The sequence below is a fragment of the Lupinus angustifolius genome, chromosome LG06 (assembly GCF_001865875.1).
Source record: "Lupinus angustifolius cultivar Tanjil chromosome LG06, LupAngTanjil_v1.0, whole genome shotgun sequence".
Classification (NCBI taxonomy): domain Eukaryota; kingdom Viridiplantae; phylum Streptophyta; class Magnoliopsida; order Fabales; family Fabaceae; genus Lupinus; species Lupinus angustifolius.
The window spans coordinates 27,251,194-27,272,537 of NC_032014.1; the positions used below are offsets into that span (position 1 = coordinate 27,251,194).

Sequence of the window (21,344 nt, forward strand, 5' to 3'; positions counted from 1 at the left end):
GCAAATACGACCTAAACTTATCCATAGCAAATACAATAGCTAAAAGCTCTTTTCCGGTTGTGGTGTAATTTGCTTGTGCAACATCTAAAGTTCTGGAAGCATAATAAATTACCCTAGGCAGCTTGTCCACTTTTTGAGCAAGGATAGCCTCTAATGCATAATTAGAAGCATCACACATCAGCTGGATGTCCAATCAGGTGCCTGGATAATAGGAGTGGTGGTCAAGGCTGTCTTTTGGCAATCAAATGCCTCCATACATCTTCATAAAAATCAAAGGCCACCTCCTTTTGCAACAGGTTGGATTGTGGAAGAGCCTTCTTGATGAAATCTTTAATGAACCTGGGATAGAAACCTGCATGACCAAGAAAAGAATGAACCTCTCGCATGCAAGAGGGGTAAGGCAATTGTGAAATAACATCTATCTTGGTAGGATGTACCCCAATTCCCTTATTTGAGATCACATGCCCCAAAACTAAGCCCTACTCTACCATGAAATGACATTTTTCGTAATTTAGAACAAGGTTAATTTTGATGCATTTATGAAGAACTCTATCCAGACTATCTAAACATGCATCAAATGAAGATCCATAGACTGTGAAATTATCCATAAACACCTCTATGCAATTCTCTAAAAAGTCACTGAAAATGCTCACTATACACCGCTAGAATGTACTAGGGGTGTTGCATAGGCCAAAAGGTATCCTCCTATAGGCAAAAGTGCCAAAGGGGTAGGTGAATGTGGTCTTCTCCTAATCCTTAGGAGCAATATGGATCTGGAAGTACCTAGAAAAACCATCAAGAAAACAATAATGAGATTTACCTGCTAAGCGCTTAAGCATCTGATCAATAAATGGCAAAGGAAAATGATCCTTTCTTATTGCTTGGTTGAGCCTCCTATAATCAATGCAGACTCTCCAACTATTATGCACTCTCATAGGAATCAGCTCATCTCTCTCATTTCTCACCACTGTAATTCCTGTTTTCTTTGGAACCACTTGAACTAGGCTCACCCAATGACTATTAAAAATTGAATATATGATCCCAGCTTGAAGAAGCTTTGTGACCTCTTTCTTCACAATCTTAAGGATGACTGGATTGAGTCTCCTTTGTGGTTGCCTTACTGATTTAGCTCCATCTTCTAAGAGTATCCTCTGCATGCACATGGATGGGCTAATACTAGGAATATCAGCTAAGGTCTAACCAATTGCCTTCTTATGCTTCTTCAGCACTTGCAACAACTTCTCTTCTTGATAAACATCAAGGGAGGTGGAAACAATAACAGGGAGATTCTCATCATCCTCTAAGTAAGTATACTTGAGGTTTTCAGGCAAATGTTTAAGCTCCAATGGAGGTGCCTGCAAAACAGATGGAACCAGAGTAGCAAACATAGATTCTGCAGCCTGCACCTGGACAAGTAAATCAGATTGATGTATGATGTCTGCAGCAATTGGGTTAGTGCAATCTGATTCAACAACATTTGGATCAACAAAAATATACAGAAACTCATCAATACAAGAATTACACATTTCAAAATCAGTGCATGTATGATAAGTGTACGAGTCTATCAATGACATAGAATCAAATTCATTAAGAAAATCAGAGATATGCTCATTAGTTAACTCATGAAGTAAATCAATATGAAACACATAATGGTCCTCAGATGGATGCTTCATAGAATCAAAAATATTAAACCGGACCACAATATCACCAAACTCCATAGACAATGTTCCAGCATGGACATCTATCTTGGTTCGGGCTGTTCTAAAAAATGGCCTCCCCAAAATGATAGGAACTGTGTTACAGGATGATCTCTCTTCCATATCGAGAATATAAAAATCAGCAGGAAAAATAAGTTCACCAACCCGAACCAAGACATCCTCTATCAAACCAGGCAGTACTCCTGTTTTCTAATTGAATCACTACCCCAATGGGTTGCATATGTCCAAGTGAAAGATACATGAAAACAGACATAGACATAACATTAATCGAAGCACCTAGATCTAGCATGGCATTCTCAAATTTGCTATTACCTATTATGCAAGGTACATCAAATGTACCTAGGTCCTTACATTTTTCAGGAATGTGAGGAACAAGTTTACCTATTAGTGCTGAAACATTTCTCCTCAAGTTGATCCTCTCATTACCTTTGAGCCTCCTCTTGTGAGTGCAGAACTTCTTTAGATATTTTGCATATCTTGAAATTTGTTTGATTGCATCAAGTAAAGGTATGTTCACCTCTACCTTTTCTAAATGTGTGCAAGATCTCCATGTCTACCTCTTCCATCTTCTTACTTTGAATGTCTCTTGGAGGAAATGGAAGAGGAATGGAAGATGGTTGCGTAGCACTTGTGGAAGGTTCACTAGCAAGAATTTGTTCACTAGTGCCCTCAGTCTCTTGTAAAATTGGTTGCTTCATTTTTGATGCAGCTAGATCAACTTCAATCTGTTTGCCTGACCTTAGAGTGATGACACTCACATTCTTCGGGTTGACCATAGTCTGGGAAGGCAACTTATCAGAATTCTGAGAGTGCAATGTGTTTAATGAAGTAGCCATTTGTCCCATCTTAGTGGTCAAATTCTGAATGGAGGACTCTTGTCTCTAAATGGAAGCTCTAGTCTCTTGCTGGAATTGCATATTCTGCAATGTCATCTGCCTCACCAATTCTTCTACTGAAGGTTCACTACATGTAGGAGCATGATTACTATTCACTTATTGTTGCCTCTACTGTTGGATTGGAGGAGGCATATATGGTCTATTTTGTGCAGCATTATTATTCTGAAATGGCAGCCCTGGATGAGGCTGTGAAGAATCAGACCATCTAAGATTCGGATGATTCCTCCAACCATGGTTGTATCTGCTTGATGAAGGATCATAATTTTGTTGCTGTTGTTGAGGTCTATTGTTGTAAATATTTGCAGCATAGGCCTCAAGATCTCAGGATGGTCACCAGTTTTGGGCTCCAAGAGAGAAGGACAAACATCAGCATAATGGTTAGTTATGGTGCAAATGCCACAAACTTGTGCTGCAAGTGAAGGTTTCTGCAGATTCATGACAAGTTGATTGACCAAGGTAGCAAGGGAGTCAATTTTTTTCTCAAGTTTATCTTGTCTTACTGAATCTCACTATAGCATCACTACTTCTTGCACTGAACTATTGAGAGTTAGAAGACATCTTCTCCATCAAACCTCTAGCATCAAAAAGGGTCATATCTCCAAGTGTACCACCACTAGCAGCATCAATGATATTCATCTCCATGTTGCTCAAACCCTCATAGAAATATTGTAGGAGGAGTTATTCAGAGATCTGATGATGGGGGCAGCTTGCACATAGTCTCTTGAATCTCTCACAATATTCATATAAACCTTTTGCATGTAGTTGTCTGATTCTAGAAATATTTTTTTTATTGCAGTGGTCCTGGAGGCAGGAACGAATTTTTCAAGGAAGATTCTCTCCAGGTCATCCCAACTAGTAATAGAACTAGGGGCCAAGTAATACAACCAATCTTTTGAAGCGCCCTCAAGTGAATGTGGGAATGCCTTCAAACATATGTGATCCTCTTGAACATCATGAGGCTTCATGGTGTAACATACAATGTGGAATTCCTTAAGATGCTTATGAGGATATTCACCTGCAAGTCCATGAAACTTAGGCAACAAATGGATTAGTCCAGTTTTGAGCACATATGACACATCCTCATTGGGATACTGTATACACAAGCTTTCATATGTGAAATTGGGTGCAACCAGCTCCCTTAATGTCCTCTCACGTGGAATTGGAGGTGGTTCAGCCATATTTTCAGAGTATGCAACATAATGCACAGAAATAGCAGAATTAGTATCACTATCAGGTAAATTAACAGTAAAATGAAAAGACCGACTATCTAAATTTAAATTCCTAAGTTGTCTAACCAAACTATGAAATGTTCTATAAATTTCAGGATTTATTGGATGCAAAAAGTCAGGATTTCCCCTAGTCATGCACTAAATGCAGTAGTAAGAACCATGTAGGGCAATAAGTAAAATACATGTTAAATTTCAGTGATCAACCAAAATTTTGCATCAATAAAATCCTAATACCATAGGAAATATCCACAAAAAGTTTCAGGACAAAAATCAAAGCCTAACTAATTTAAATAAATGCAACAAAATCAAAACAATTGGAAAATAAAACTTGCAAAATAAAAAAGAAATAGTAAAACGACTCTTTTTGGATTTTCAGGGTGGGATCTATAGATGCAGTGTGTAGATAAAGAATCGTTCGATTTTTCTACCCCAAAAGTATATATAATATGTCTAATTCGGATTAATAGTTCCCAAGTTATGTCAAAAATAGAAAATCAACAGTAAAATTAGTCACTACTTGTTTGTATCTCACAACCAACAGCAAGGTGACCGACTATGGTGCATCCAACATTCAATATGTGATGAAAGAAATATGGAAACAAAGTTTCATATAAAAATTCCAACCACAACTATATTAACCAACATACACCTAAATCAACCAATTAGCAAATGGCTAAACAAGACAGCAAACAACAAACAGTGAATAGAACATGCAGCTTTTGAAACCCAAACAGAATGGTTATTCTAAGACACACACTAAACTATACAAAGAATCGATAATCTCCGGTAGCGGCGCCAAATTTGATCGAGGTCGTACCCGATACAAATAATATAACAATTAAAAACTGCAGTACTAGGAAGTGACTCCTAGGTCGTTTCCCAAAGATTATCTTTCAAGTAAAGATTCAAACACCTTATACTCACACACACGCAAGAGTTTTTGTTGTTGTTGGACAATATGAACATAAATCAAATTCAGAAATAATAGTTAAGCAATGTAATAAAACGGCTAAATCCCTTTGGTTCGTTTGTTCATAACTCAATCCTCGATTTCAAAAGATTATTTTTATATTCCAACCATTAACTTCCGAATTTGTTGAGAATCAATTATCTAAGTGATAATCAATTCAAAATTCCAAAACCTAAGTCTCTAATTAAGCGAAATCAACATAAGCATAAAACGATTAACAAATTCACACGAACTAAACATTCATGCACTAGAGAGTAAATCAACTAAGTGAAGATAAACTCATAAATCAGTTTCCAACATTAGAAGAAATCAAAAATAAAGAAACCAAAAATACATTAATAACAAAACCTTAAGAGTTGTGATACATTACCAAAGGAATTTAGTCTACAAGTTTAGTCTTCCATTGAGTGGAAGAAACAAACCAAAAATGAAGAAGAAGATGAATGAAAACTGAAATGGAGGCACAAAACGAAACCCTAACAGAGCCAAAGAGGGAAAACGAAATTCTCAAATGTTTCAAAATGAGGAAAAAATGAAGTGTGTGTGTTTGGAGTGGGGAATCCGAATTTAACCTCTCCAACACACATAAAACCGAATTGGGCCTAAACAATGGGCCTAAAGCTAAATTACAAAAAAAATTCCTAAAATAAAAATACAATCTTCACTTTAACACATATCCTCCACTTCCATAATGCCCAAAATGCCATTGGTGCCAAATATGATCTGAAAATGATAATAGATTTAATTAGGCTAAATAATCCCAAATTAATTAATTTTAAGAATATTAGTCCAATAAAGTCTAAAACACTAAATCATGTGAAACAAAGTCAATTAGGCACCAAGAATCATCAATCGTGCTAAATTAAGGTTATGAATAGTGTGTAATATATTGTTCATCAAAGTAGGTTTGAACATCTATCAATATGTATGCATTACAAGCAATTTTTCATGAGATAGATGTTCAAACCTACTATGCCAAAGATTACAATCATACTTCGTAAAAGAATTTATACTATTATGACAACAAATGAAAGAAATACTCGAAACATCAGATTTTTGTAGTGACAAAGGAGACACACTCATATCATAGAGATTATCCTTGCACTCAACTGCACCAATCATCCTCAATGATAGGAGCTCCTAGATATGACAAACATTACCCTCAAAGGTTTGTTTATATGGAATAGTGTTTGTTAATTACGATACATAAATTAGATTATAACGAAAGGATATAATATACAAGACATCATTGAGACACAAACTATCAGAAAACATGATGATTCCTAATATTGTAGTAGACACTTGACTCTGATTTGTTAAAGTAACAAGAAATGGCTTAATCTATTTGTATGTATGAAAAATAGACAAATTGTAAAATACATGATCAGCGACTCCTGTATCTAAGACTTAATGATTAGATTTTGTTGAACAAGACAATATGCAAACTTTACCTTTGCATTCTAAACTTGGTATTGGCTTATGAGTAGGATTATTAGGGACAATACTCAATTGATTAGTAGTGTGATTATGTTGTATGTTTGTTTGTTGGAGAATATAGAGTAGTGTCTTATGCTACTCAAGTGTAAACTGTAGTGTTGAAACATTCCCCTCAGTCCCAAATTCTTCTCTTGTTTTATTTCCAACTATATCATCTTCTACTTGATTTCCAACATTTATGATATTGTTCACATTTCTTTGGTAGCCAGGAGGAAAACCATGCTTCATGTAACAATGACCAACAATATGTAGAGATGACAATGAAAACCGAACCCGTGAGTACATGACCAAACTCAACCAGAATTTAATGGGGTAAATCCATTGTGATTAGGTTTGAGTTTTACTCGAGTATAATTTTTGGGTTCGGGTTTTACCCGAGTATAATTTTCGGGTTCGGATTTGGTACAGGTAATACCCTACCCTCGAACCCGCTCCAAACCTAAATAATATATTTAAAATTACACTTTTATATATATATTTGTTAGCATGTTGTTAGAGACCCACCTCAACACATGCCATAAGAACCAAGAAGAAACACATCTGATTGAGTAATTCATTGAGGAGTAATATTTTATTATATGTCTATTTTAATAAAGTGGGCAATACTGTTAAGCTCAATACTTCCTTAATAATATGTATCCCTAATTGTAGGATGATGTATATTTAAGCTATCGTGTTGTAGATAGATACCCAAGAAAAAACATCTATTTTTATATATATATATATATAATAGTTTCGGGTTTTTAATCGGGTCCGGGTTACTTAAAACCCGACGTGGTCAGGATGGTAGTATTATTTTTAAACTCATTTAGTTCAAGGTCGGGTTCGAGTTTTAAATTTTGGATTCGAGTTTGAGTAAATGCAAACTCAACCTCGATTCACCCCGTTGCCATTCCTAACAATATGCCTTGATTTATGACAAACTGTACAAATTTTTGCACCTCTTCCTCCTCAATATTTCCCTAAAACACCATTTCATCTACCTTGCATATGAGGAAATCTACTCGATTGCCATTGATAATGCCTTCCTCTAACCTTGACTATATTGGAATTGTAAGAATTACTTCCAAATTCAGCACTATTGACATTGTTCATATTATCAACGACACTAACCAATACTTTAGGTTCCACCTTATGTATATTTAGATGCCTCTCTTGATAAAGATATTCTCTTTAAGATTGTGAAAACATTTAATTAAATTGACCAATCATAAAGGAAGGGAGCATTATGCCAATATTAGGAGCACATTTGATGTCTTACAGTTTGTGTCACTTCATGTGTCATAAGTTTGTAATTGATCAGAAAAATACTTAATAATTAAATTTTAACTTGAATATATTTTTTCTGACCAATCACAAATCCATGACACATAGAGTGACACAAACTGTGAGACAACAGATGTGTACCCACCGTCATCCATACTAATTAAGTAAATATTCATATTATGTCCTTCATTTATTCAAAAATAATTTATAATGTTTGGATCTTGAGATTCATGTCTTATTGGATTATGACTATAAACACCAAGAATGACAAACTTTGTATTTTCACTTCTAAGCTACTTTTGATACCATTAGGAGACTAAATATAACACATTGTGTCCACCTAAACAATTGACAAAAAATCCAAAAGTTGTCTAACACTTCAATGGGGTATATTAACGTATAAAATAACATCGTCTTAAAATTAAATATATAAAGTGATAATGTAAAGATGTATAAATAGTTATTGTATTATTTACCATTAATTTGAATTATAATTTTTTTGAAAAGTCAAAATAATAATTAAAAATGAATGATGAATGATATAGTAACAGTATACCAATGTATATATCTTTTTCTCTATAACATAACCATTTTACCTATTCAAAACTAATTATCAATAAAAAGGAAACCCAAATTTCCCTAATTTTCTTCTTACTATACTGAAAAATTTAGTTGTTTAGATCTAATTTATAACCTAACTAAATGCATCTTTGAGTGTCAATAATTCTAGTCATAGTTAACATACGTACCATGTATGAATCCTATCGAGTAATCCTAACATGGCTAACATTAACAATTTTGGAATTAATATATTTTATATTTTTAGAGACTATCATGATATAAGCAAAAATCTCAATAAATCAAAATAATATTTACTCTTCAAATTAAAAAAAAAACCACTTATATTCCGTGTAAGAGCAAACATAACATTACCAAAAAAAAATGTCACTCACTTATTATTTTGTTTTTTTACCCTGTGTATATACTTAAATTGTAGCAAGGTTTTTCATAGATATACCCATGGATACACTTGATTATATATAAATAAATAAAAAGATCAAAATATACCTTCTGACCATTACTCAATAATGAATAATCAATGAACAATCCAATATTATACACAATTTACGTCACCAGAAAAAATAAACTTGAAAAAGAAAAAGAAGTAAGAACACAATAGAGAGCAGAACCCAACTTTGCGAGAAATAAATCTCTGAAAGGTCACTGATTTCTGCTTCATTGCAGAGATGAACGGAGGCCCATCTGGTTTCAGTACGTAAATTTTCCTCTCTTCTCAACCCTCCATTCTTCTCTCTCATCGTTTTTTCTTTCATCTTAATTGTCATTTTATGTTTTTTTTACAAATATTTTCACTTTTTCGATTTATTTTCATACTGAAATGGTTCTTTCTACACAGCAAATGCTCCTGTCACAAGAGCTTTTATAATCGCCTCTGCGCTCTTCACAATCTTCTTCGGGATCCAGGGTCGTTTCAACACTCTTGGTTTGTCTTATCAGGTTCATAATTTTGTTTTAATTTTGTTTTATTGTAATTAAGCCATATGTTTTTTTTTTAATTTATGTTTCTTTTTAGGGGTTTGATGTGTGTTAGATCAGTCATTTGGTTTTGAATTTGATCATCTGGCTCTGGTTTTATGTAAATTTAAATGAGTCTTTAAAGTTGATTTTTTAAGTATTAATTATTTGGGTTTATCTTAAATGGAATCATGATATTTTCGTTCTACTTATGGTGCCGCAAGTGTTTAGTCGGGCCAAAGTCTGAATAAAAGGTGAAGGTTGTATTAGCCAACATAAAACTTTATCGAATCTCAATTATACGGATCAACGATGTGATAATATGAACGATAGGATTGATCTCATTAGTAAAATTCATTTTGGTGTAAATTTCAGCTTTCATATCCATTTCACTGTTTATCTTGGAATTATAATAAGAGATCATGCTGTCAAATGTCAATGAACAAATCTGGTGGGAGAACGAAAACTAAGTTAGCGTTTGGCACATGGAAAGAATAAGATAGAACAAGAGGCTTTGTTTTATTCAATTTGGTGTCGTCCCTTCTAGTATGAACCAAAATATTCTACCTTTTAAATTCATCCGGATATGTTCTATTTATAAAGTACACCTAAAATAGAATAGAACCTATATGTCTTGTTATGTTCTAATTTGACACGTCTTCCAAATGCTTACCCTACACTATTTGACACCTGATGATGCTTTGCACTCTATCTGTAGTATATAATTAATACTTAAAGGGCGAGCATTTTGCCTTCTCTCACATAGGCGTTAAAAATAAAAATAGAACAATGTATATGTTTTGTTCTTGACATGTTTACGAAATGGTACCTAAGGCTATTTGACACCTGATGATGATTTGCACTTTATCTATAGTATATAATTAACAGTTAAAGGGCGGACATTTTGTCTTCTCTCACACAGGCGTGAATGTGAACCAAGGTCGTTAAAGTGTAGAGTCAACCTCGGAGTGGGAGGGGGTAGGGTTGTAGAAACGGTGGAGTGTAAAACTAAGCGTAGCTCCACCTCAAATACTAAATGACATTACAAAATATACACACAGATATATGCATGTATATTCCCAAAAAAATAGCAGATTAGAAATGAGCAAATCATAAGTCTTATGTCAAATTAATATCAAATACTGCCAAATCAAAATCCATAAACTCACAGGTCTGATAATCCTAGCAAAATAAGGTTGATTCTACCTAGATATTCACTTCCATGAGTTGAGAAGGCGGCTTTAGTTTCGCAAACAAGATGAAGGTTGAAGGAGTTTGATGCATTAGGTTGAGTTTTTGGTATATGTAAGGCTGAAGGAGATGAAGGGGCAGTGGCAGTCAAAATTAGGAAGGGGAGGCTGAAGAAGCAGTGAGGCTGTAAGCCTGCATCGAAATGGGGGAGTAGTGAGGTGGTAGGGACGAGTTGGGTTTAAAATTAGGAAGGGGTTTAAAAATAGGGTTTAACATTATGTTAAAATTGGTCTGGGCGAGTTGGGCCACATATCAGCTCGAAAACCCGAAATCACAAGTTGTCTTCCCCAACACGAAAATGCATTGCAATTCTGCATTTCGACGCTCCAAAGCTTTATGCTTTTTGGGCCGTGCTAACTTGCTCATCACCATGTAAAACATTGAATCGTGCGATTTGACGATTCAACTCGCACTTTTGATTACCTTTGCGTGAACATGCTATGCATTTACTGTGTAGTCCTTGTCTTATTCCATACTCTTCTCTTTCTGGCAGGATATTTTTGGAAAGTTTCGCCTTTGGAAGTTGATTTGGTCCATATTTTCCTTCTGGTCGACACCGGAGTTGATGTTTGGTCTGTATCTTCTATACTATTTCAGGATTTTTGAGAGGCAGATAGGTTCCAACAAATACTCGGTAAGTAATTTGTAAGTTAAAATTCATGAGTTTTTAAGGTATCTCTAGACTTATTTTCAAAACCAAGTTCTTTATAATAATTTTTTTTATGTAGGTTGACTAGCATATGATTTGTTGAGATTTATTAGAGTAATTAGTCTATTATTAATTCAGTTTAAGCTTCATGTATAAAGCTGTGTATTTAATATATCTTTTGGTTCAGTTAGTGTAGTTAGTTGTTGTTAGTGGCAGTTACAACTGTCAAAGTAACTGCCTCAACAACTTAGCTTTTCTTTAAATAGAAGCTTAATCTCTTCCATTCATTGTAATCAGATATACAGAAAGTATTCTCAAATAAGAAATTCAATTCTCTCTCCTTTCTTTTCTTTCTTCTTCTATTCTTTACATGGTATCAAGAGCTTTTTATGGCTAACGCTACAACTGATCCTTCTTTCATGGATTCTCCACCAAATCTCTCTTCTGCTGCACCGGTTCAAGCTCTTTCTCCTACTGTCTCTCTTCCTCTTCCAATTACAAAACTCACAGAGAAAAATTACTTGACTTGGAGTCAGTTTATGCTAGCTGTTCTCAAAGCAAATCGTGTTCTTAGATTTGTTCTAAATCCTGAATTTCCACCACAATTCCTTCATGAATCAGATCGTCATGAACATCATGTTAATCCTGCGTTCTTGAGCTGGGAGGAACAAGACCAGAATGTGTTTTCGTGGCTCTTGAATTCTATCTCAGATTCAATAAGACCTCGTGTGGTAGGATGCACCACTTCTTTTCAACTCTGGCAGGAATTGCACTCTTTTTGTAATGCTCACACTAAAGCAAGAAGTCGCCAACTTAGGGCACAACTTCGTAGTGTTTCACAAGGTTCCAATTGCATCTCTGATTATTTTTCAAAAATCAAGATGTTAACTGATTCTCTTGCTTCAATTGGAGCACCAATTACCTTGGAGGAACATGTTGATTTTGTTCTAGACGGTCTCAATGAAGAATTTCATCCACTCATTACTACTATTGAAGGACAGACGCATCCTCCTTCTATCAATGAGTTAGAGCAATTTCTTCTCACTTTTGAATCAAGGTTAGTGAAAAATAAACACAAAACTGTGTCTGATGCGTTTTCTGCTAATATTGCTACTACTGAATCTTCTCCTACTCAATCCCCTGCTTCTGTGACCAACACTGCTCCTCTTTCTCATCCACCTTATCGTGCACGTTTCCCTTCAATGCCTCTATTTCGTGGTTCATCTAATCAAACTTATGGTGGATCTCGTGGAGGGGGACGCTTTGGCAGACGAGGTCGTGGTAATAGGTCATCTGGCAGAACTTCAGTATACTTCTGTGAGTATTGCAATAGACATGGTCATGATGTGACCTGGTGTTATTTTGCTCCATATGATACCTCCTACACAATGCCCTCTGCTTATGACCACAACTACAATGCTCACTTTAAGTCCCCTTTTGACTCTAATATATCTATGTCATTGTATAATCTGCTTCTTGTTCCTACTATTACCAAAAATCTTCTTAGTGTGTCTCAATTTGCTAAGGACAATCATTGCTTTTTTGAATTCCATCCTAACCACTGTCTTGTTAAATCACAGGCTACTAAACAGGTTCTCCTTAAAGGCTCTCTCACTGCAGAGGGACTCTATGCCTTCTGAAGTCTTGTTAAACCTTCTTCAATTCACTATAACTTCAGTTCTGCATCACCTTTATGTGCAAATAATTCTAGCTTACCTAGTTCTAAGTCTTAAACTCTGGCACTATAGATTAGGACATGCCCATGAGGCTGCTGTAAAGAATGTATTGCAACAATGTAACATTTTACATTCTAATAAAACATCTCTTGATTTCTGTGTTGCTTGTTGTTGTGCTAAGGCTCATAAATTACACTCTCCAAACTCTACTACTGTGTATGCCAAGCCTTTTGATCTTTTATACTTGGATTTATGGGGTCCTGCTCCTGTCCACTCAGAAACAGGGTTTAGATATTACCTATCCATAGTTGATGCTCACACCAGGCACACTTGGATTTATCTACTAAAGAAAAAGTCAGACACCCTTCTCATCTTTCAACACTTTCATAAGTATGTTCATACTCAGTTTCAGTCAGAAATTAAAGCCATTCAAAGTGATTGGGGGGTGAGTTTAGACCATTTAGACAATATCTAACCTCACTAGGAATTATTCATAGAGTTTCATGCCCTCATAGTCATCATCAACAAGGGACTGTTGAGAGAAAACATAGGCATATAGTGGAAACTGGTTTAGCCTTGCTCACTCATGCTTCATTACCTATGTCATATTGGGAATATGCCTTTACCACAACAGTTTTTCTCATCAACAGATTACCTTCCCTATCCCTAAACCAGTCTTCACCTCATTATCTTTTATTTGGTGTGCAACCTGACTATTCTTACCTTAAAGTGTTTGGGTGTGCTTGCTTTCCTTTGTTAAGACCTTACAACAACAACAAGCTACAAGATAAGATCATCTGAATGTATTTTTCTGGGCTACTCTACTCACCACAAAGGATACAAATGTCTTTCTCATGATGGCAGATTATACATTTCTAAAGATGTTGTGTTCAATGAGTTTGTTTTTCCTAAAGAGTCTAAAGAGTCTGTCATGTCTCATTCAGAGTCTATGTCTTCTCCTATACCTCATCCTCCTCAAATAACTCACTTTTATCCCCACACTGCTCCTGGTACAACAGATTCAGGTGCTACCTTTTCCATTCCCACATCCTCCTCTAATCCTTCTCCTCATCAACAACAACAACAAACACAAACTGAGTCCTCTGCTTCTTTATGTCCCTCTTCTTCATCAACACCTCTCTCTTCACCTAATAATCAGCCAATAACAATACACCATGAGTCCTCAACAACACATCCTGAGTCACCAACAACCACAAACACTGAGTCTACTTCACTTCTTCCTCTTCCTCTTGTATCTCAGTCTATTCATCGTATGCAAACCCGTTCTAAGTCTGGAATTGACAAGTCTTTTGTTCCTAGAGTTCCTAGGGCCCTGCTTGTTCAAAGTGAGCCAACTTCTGTTAAAACTGCTCTTATTGATTCTTGGTGTGCAACCTGACTATTCTTACCTTAAAGTGTTTGGGTGTGCTTACTTTCCTTTGTTAAGACCTTACAACAACAACAAGCTACAGATCCTCTTTGGGTTCAAGCTATGCAAGAAGAATACAATGCTCTAATAAAGTTAGGCACTTGGTCTATTGTTGATTTGCCTAGAGACAAACAAGCTATTGGTTGTAAATGGGTGTTTAGGATTAAGGAAAATCCTGATGGGACAGTAAATAGGTATAAAGCAAGGCTTGTGGCTAAAGGTTTTCATCAAAAACAGGGCATTGACTACACAGAGACCTTTTCTCCTGTTGTAAAACCTATTACTATCAGAATCCTTCTCACACTAGCAGTTACTTTTCATTGGCCTATTGAACAACTGGATATTAATAATGCCTTTCTAAATGGCATTTTGCATGAGGAAGTCTATATGATTCAACCTGCTGGCTTCCATAATGGTAATAAGGCTCAAGTGTGCAAACTTCACAAGGCTTTGTATGGCTTAAAACAGGCCCCAAGACAGTGGTTTGAGAAGCTCAAAAGTACTCTGGTTCAGTTTGGTTTCTTGAACAGTAGGTGTGACAATTCCTTATTCATTCATACCTCAACTACATACAGGCTCTATGTACTTGTGTATGTAGATGATATTATTATCACAGGATCTTCTGCCTCTCATGTTAATCAACTCATTGAAAAACTGAGCAATGCCTTTGCCTTAAAGATACTAGGCTCATTGGAATATTTTCTTGGCATAGAAGTTAAACCTATGCCTAATGGTTCTCTATTTCTCTCTCAAACAAAGTATGTCAAGGATCTTCTTAAAAAGACTAATATGGATTCTGCCAAGTCTCTACCTACTCCTATGTCTTCTTCTTGCAAATTGACAAAAACAGGTTCTTCACCTTTTGACAATCCCACACTTTACAGATCCATAGTGGGAGCACTTCAGTATGCCACAATTACAAGACCAGATCTTGCATTCAGTGTCAATAAAGTGTGTCAATATATGTCAAATCCTTTGGAGCATCACTGGACTGCTGTTAAAAGAATTCTCAGGTACTTACAAGGTTCTCTCACCCTTGGCATACAACTCAGACCAGCTAGTCCTCACTGTTCTCTATCCATCACAGCATTTTGTGATGCTGATTGGGCATCAGATCCAGATGATAGAAAATCAGTCTCAGGTGCTTGCCTATTTGTTGGACCTAACATTGTTACTTGGTGGTCTAAAAAGCAACAAACTGTCTCTAGGTCAAGTACTGAGGCTGAATACAGAAGCCTAGCTCTAGCCTCTCAAGAGCTCATTTGGGTTGAGTCTCTCCTTTCAGAACTGAAGTTTGCTCATCAATGTCCTCTTGTTCTCTGTGATAATCTCAGTACTGTAGCCATGGCACACAATCCTATTCTTCATCACAGGACAAAACACATTGAGTTGGATCTATTCTTTGTAAGAGATAGAGTCCAATCCAATCTTTTGCAAATAAAGCACATACCATTTGAAGATCAGACAGCAGATGCTCTAACTAAACCTCTTTCTAATTCAAGGTTTTAATGCATACCATTTTTAAATGCAATTGCTAAACCACTTTTCTGTCTTTTCCATTGTCCCCGCTAACACAATAAATGCTGCTGCAATTTCAATGTTCTTATCTTTCATTTTTTCTTTTCAAATACCATATTTTCCTCTGTTAGGATTGATGCATACCATTTTTGAATACAATTGTTAAACCATTTTTCTGTCTTTTCTGTTGTCTCCTCTAAAAGACAATAAATACTGTTGCAATTTCAATGTTATTATCTTCCATTTTTTCTTTTCAAATACCATATCTACCTCTGTCTTGTTTGATAATTTCTCACCATAGGATGATAACCTTGCATAACAAGGGAAAAATTGTTTTACTCAGTGAATGGTTTTAAAGTATCCACATGTTTTTATGCAGGTATTTATCGTGTTCTCCATATTAAACTCACTACTGTTTGAGTTCCTTGTCATAGGACTCTTAAAAGGTATTATTCTCATTGTTGGTCAATTGATCCTTGGCATGCCTTTCAACTTCTTAGAATTGATTAGTATATGTTTTATATTCTTTTGGTACATTTTGCTACACCTTTTTGAGTGTGCATATCACCACTTGTGTTTCGTTTTCTTGACAATTTTTTATCTTCTCATTTGATGTTTTTACTTTCGGTAAGCCTTTATATATATATATATATATCTATCTGTGGTTATCCATTTATAACATTTTAAGTATATATGGTGAGGATCCTCCTTTTGCATAACCCATTGCATGAAAAAAAACTAAGAATCATCATTTTTAATGTACGCATTTGGTCTCTTTACAAACAACATTCCAAAAAATAGGATCAACTATATCTTTCACCTTTGGAAATTTGGAAAAAGTTCCTCTAAACTGAGCTTTGAGTGCATTGAGATCTTAACTTTAGCTAATTAAGGGTGGATACACTCTTATTTTCTCACTTTACACTTAAGTTTTCTTTAGAGCAATCTTATCCTTCGCCTTTAATCTATTCTTGTGCACCCAAAAACTAGAACGAAGGTCCAGTCTATACCTTTTTTTTACCAAATAACCGTGTCATTGAAGATATCTCTAACTGTTTTGGGGTGTCGGCTAACTGTGTGATCTGTGTTTGGCAGATATCCGAGCCAGTGAATTATTATTTTTTAATTGGAAACCCGATGTGGGGTGTCGTACATATCTCTTACTTGTGTCAGAGGACTAGAGGAGTGTCGATATTTAAAATGTGTTCAACACTTGGACACCTCAATAAACAAATGTGTTTGTGCTTCCTAGAAATAACATAGCCAAGTTATTTGAATATCAAAACCGCACCTTAATGATGGAACTGGTTTGTTTCAAAATGCCTGCAATCAACTTGTTATTTTTTCTGTTCTCGTAAATGGGTACCTGAGTTGGATGCTTTTTAGGGGTTCTGAGCCAGCACTAGTGAGCGGTGTTTATCTAAACATTCCAATCTAGAATGGTATCTGGAATGTGTTGTTATATGCTTCAGTTCTATGAGTTCAAGTTGACCTTTTTTTCATAGCCAAGAGCCATTTATAATAACTTAGGTAACCCCATATTAGCTTGCTTTTAGGGTGGACTTAGGTCCAGTTATTCTAATAACTGTAGACCACTGCTTCTTGCCAATATCGTATGTTTTTGTTTTGGCATGCTGAGTGATATGCATGGTTTGCTCTCTTTTATAGGGTGTCAGATCACATAAGAATTTGGTAAAGCAGTTTAGAGTGTATAACTTGTGGATACCAATTGTTATTCACTACTTAATATGTTATTGTGGCAAACTGCATGTGGCTTTGTACAGTAGTGTATGGACTGTGGAGTACTGGTAAAAATATAATTGAAGTAACTTGTGTTCAAGAAATTCTTACTTAGAAAGTTGTCTGTTGAACCTTTGCAGATCCTACAACAAAGCTAGTCACTTCTGGACCTTATGGCCTTATATTTGCTTCATTTGTACCCTTTTTCTTTGACATTCCAGTTTCAACTCGGTTCCATGTATTTGGTTTTCACTTCTCTGACAAGTCATTTGTATATCTAGCTGGTCTTCAGGTGAAGTAAATTCGGATTTCTTGTGTTATAAATATTACTAAATGTACTCATCTAAAAACTAATTTACTTTATTGTAGCTTCTTTTGTCATCGTGGAGGAGGTCCATCTTACCAGGAATATGTGGCATCCTTGCTGGTTCTTTGTACCGTTCGAACGTCTTTTATATCCGCAAAGCAAAGGTAATTTTAGGTCTATAGTTTGAGGTTTGTGTTATGATTTTTTATAGCAATTATCTGTCAGTGTATTCAGGAATATATGTATATAACTATAACTATTGGCATTGGTGTAGTCAAAATCAATCTTACTAAAATTAATAGCATTTTTTAAAGTGAATGTTTCATCAAGTTCATTGTTGGATTGAAAGTTCCCATAATTCATATATAGCTTATAAAATTTCATATTAGTTCAAGCTTATTTTCTATTCCATTCTTTCATTGACAAATCTTAAGATTAATGTAAAATATACTTTTCAAACCAAAGTTCATACCAGGCATTTGACCCTACACTCATGGCTGTGAAAATTTTAAAAAATGTGGTGAGCAAGATTGGCATTAGTTACTCATAATTCAATCGCCCAGTTGATGGTCATTTACTAATTTGTGTGGATGTATATGTATATACACCCATTTCAATCATAAAATATTAACCATTTGATAACATACTTGGCCGTTTAAAATTCTAAAATTTTGCATGCAATATCAACATATTAATTGCTTATAATTAGTGTTGAATTTATTTAAGTCACTTTCTGTATGAGGTTACATGCACATATATATTTTGCATCTAAAATGTAAATCATTTGATCCTATAATTTTATGCTGTTTAAAATTTTCATAACTTGACACGCAAGATGAATATATTAATTATATTTTAATGGCCTGGTTACCAAATTTGAAATCCTTGTTGTATTAGCTTAGACATTAAGTTTCTTACTTATGAGTGGCATTAGCTAACTGTCTTTATTGAGTTCCACTGACAGTTTTCAGGTAGAACTGTTCATTCTTCCAATGCATTTCATAACTTTTTGTGAAACCATCTTGAATGTTAATGGATTTTGTATTAGATTTACAGACTAGCTGCTTCCTTTTTAGCCATAAACCAAATGCTATCTGGTAATTGTGTTCTTGTTTCAGATATATGGTGTTAATAAATTATGGTTGTGTAACTATCAGTATAACCTTACTTTGTGAGAGGTCAAATTATTGTGTTCTTGCAGTATACTTATCTATATTTGTTTTCTTACTCTCCATTATTACCTTCATCTATTAATATGAGATATAACAACCTTGAAAAAAGTTAATACTTTTTATTCTTGTTTTTCCTTCTTAGTCTTTATTCCCAATAATTTGACCTCTCACTTTAAAAAATGTGCAGTATAGATAATTATACCGCAAATGATTACATTACCAGGAAGTTAATGTTATTACCTTTTTGTGCTTATGTTGTCCTACATTACAGTTCCCAGAGTTCATTGCATCATTCTTTTCAAGATTTTCTTTGCCATCCACGGGGAGTCCACGCGTAGCATCCACAAGGAATGTTGCTGGGAATGTACCATCCTTTCCACCTCGCCAAACAGAGGCAAGTTTTACTTTATGGCTCTTAACTCTTTTACGGTTTGATTTGCATAACTTAGACAGCTGCATGTTTATGATTTTAGTGACTCAACCAGCTTTTTATGCAACGATAACATTAGCAGCTTGGTGTATATTTATCAATCTGAGAAATGAGGCTAATTACTTTTCAGCACATACATATAATATAAGAATTAGTGCAGCTTTGTGGATTTTCGTCTATTTTTTTTGTCAGTAAGTCAGTGCATTATAAGCTTCTACATGATAATGATACTACTATGGATTGTTTTGCCATTGTTGCATTTAGGGGAATGGCACTAAATTCCCTTAAGGTTTGACTTAATTAATAATGGCATTTTTGTTTCAAAAGTTACATTCATCTCCCTTTTAGGGTTTGTCAGTGTTATTTCAATTTCACCCATGAAGGGAGGTAAATGTAATGATAGCATAAACTTCAAGGGAGGTTAGTGTAACTTTTGCACTGAACTGGGTGTTTCATTTAGCCACGTATCAGAGGGGGGTCAATGTAATTTCCACTTGCATTAGTGCTCACCATAATCCATGTCTTAGCTTTATTTGCTTGTTTTAAATGAAGTTAACGGAAGCATGTTGGTTTTTTTTGCTCACTGATAGTTGCCTTGGAAATTGTATATATCGCTTGTTGTTTGAATGCCTGGAAATAGTCTCTCCGCTTGCGAGGGTAAGGCTGAGTGCATTTATCCTCCTCAAACCCCAATAAGTAGGAGTCTCGTGCATCGGACGATCCTTTTTTATTATTGTTTGAAAGGCGAAAAGAGGCGACAGCCAGTTTTGTATTAAGCCACAGATTTAGTTGAAAAGTTTGCCATGCAATTGATGTAATGATTAATGTCATTCAGTTCACTGTGAAGATTTCTTGGTCTTCACAGAATTCTGTATTCTATACAATAGATGTATAGTATTCTGTGTTTTTCACAATTAGTCATTATTTATTCTCTAACCTAAAATTTATCTATTGGTTGCAGAGAAACTACCCTGCTCCGATGCCCTCCGCAGTAGAACCATCGGAGGACTCGATCACTACCCTTGTTTCTATGGGCTTCAACAGGAATTCTGCCAGACAAGCACTAATGCAGGCCAGAAATGATGTCAATGTGGCCACAAACATCCTACTAGAGGCACAATCTCACTGAATCAAAAAATGTTCCATGAATGATGAGAGTATGATTTTCCGGAATTGATAGATGGAAGGCCAATGATGATGAAGTACTGGAAATTTGAGTAATTATGATGTGAGGATGTTTGTGAACTTTTGAGGGATTCAAGAAATCATCCTCAAAGGCTTTTTTTCCTTTTAGGGGTCTGTTTGCGAGTTGAGTTTTGAAGGAAAAGAATGAGGAAGACTTTAAAGTCATCTCATCAGTGTATTTGATAGTTCTCAAGTCTTCTCTTTTCCCTTATTCCCCTCCAAAATTCAACTCGCTAACCAGGGATTTTTTTTTACAGCCTTAACTTGAATCATTAGAATTCCATTTCAGGACTTTTATTGATAGATGAGAAAGAATTAGGAGCTTGTACAAATAGTAGCAACATATGGAAAACATTCCCATCATTTTATGAAATATTATGAACCCCATATCTATCATAGCAAGGTCATAGTTACATGAAGCTTTTCATGTTAAATCTCCAATCCCTACCCAGAAAATAATTAAATAAATATATTTTTTCATGAAAAAATAAAATAATTGGTATTGCAATCTTGCTTGAGAGGTAACTTTGATTCTGATTTTGGAGGTGTCAACTTTAAAACTTCTTATTTTATATAATTACTCATTTTAAGAAAACATGAAACTAACTCTTAAATATAACTATAATGTGTCTCGTAGTGTGATTCTAATTCTACTTTCTCGTCAATTCCTGACTCATTGGATGTGATTAGATATTGTAGTCCCTTGTTTATAACTTGGGATTAGTATGCTGATGTTGTATTGGTAAATTTGATTTCCACTTGGTGAGAGATTATGTCATAAAAACTTGTATAGAGATCACATGTTCTAATTGGTGTTTCATTTCTTGTCAATGACTAATGAAAATGTTATTTTTGTTTTTTAAAAAATTTCTAGT

The 21,344-nt window shown here is 35.1% G+C and overlaps 1 protein-coding gene and 1 pseudogene across 1 annotated transcript; one reads left to right on the forward strand and one right to left on the reverse strand.

Moving 5' to 3' along the window:
• On the reverse strand, positions 750-3,672 carry LOC109350571 (annotated as a pseudogene).
• On the forward strand, positions 8,710-20,871 carry LOC109350445 (rhomboid-like protein 20). The gene is made up of 9 exons (XM_019591682.1): positions 8,710-8,848; positions 8,994-9,094; positions 10,857-10,997; positions 16,015-16,081; positions 17,516-17,667; positions 17,745-17,846; positions 19,126-19,248; positions 20,246-20,580; positions 20,711-20,871. The coding sequence occupies exons 1-8, from the start codon at positions 8,824-8,826 to the stop codon at positions 20,411-20,413; spliced, it is 879 nt and encodes a 292-aa protein (XP_019447227.1). The 5' UTR covers positions 8,710-8,823; the 3' UTR covers positions 20,414-20,580; positions 20,711-20,871.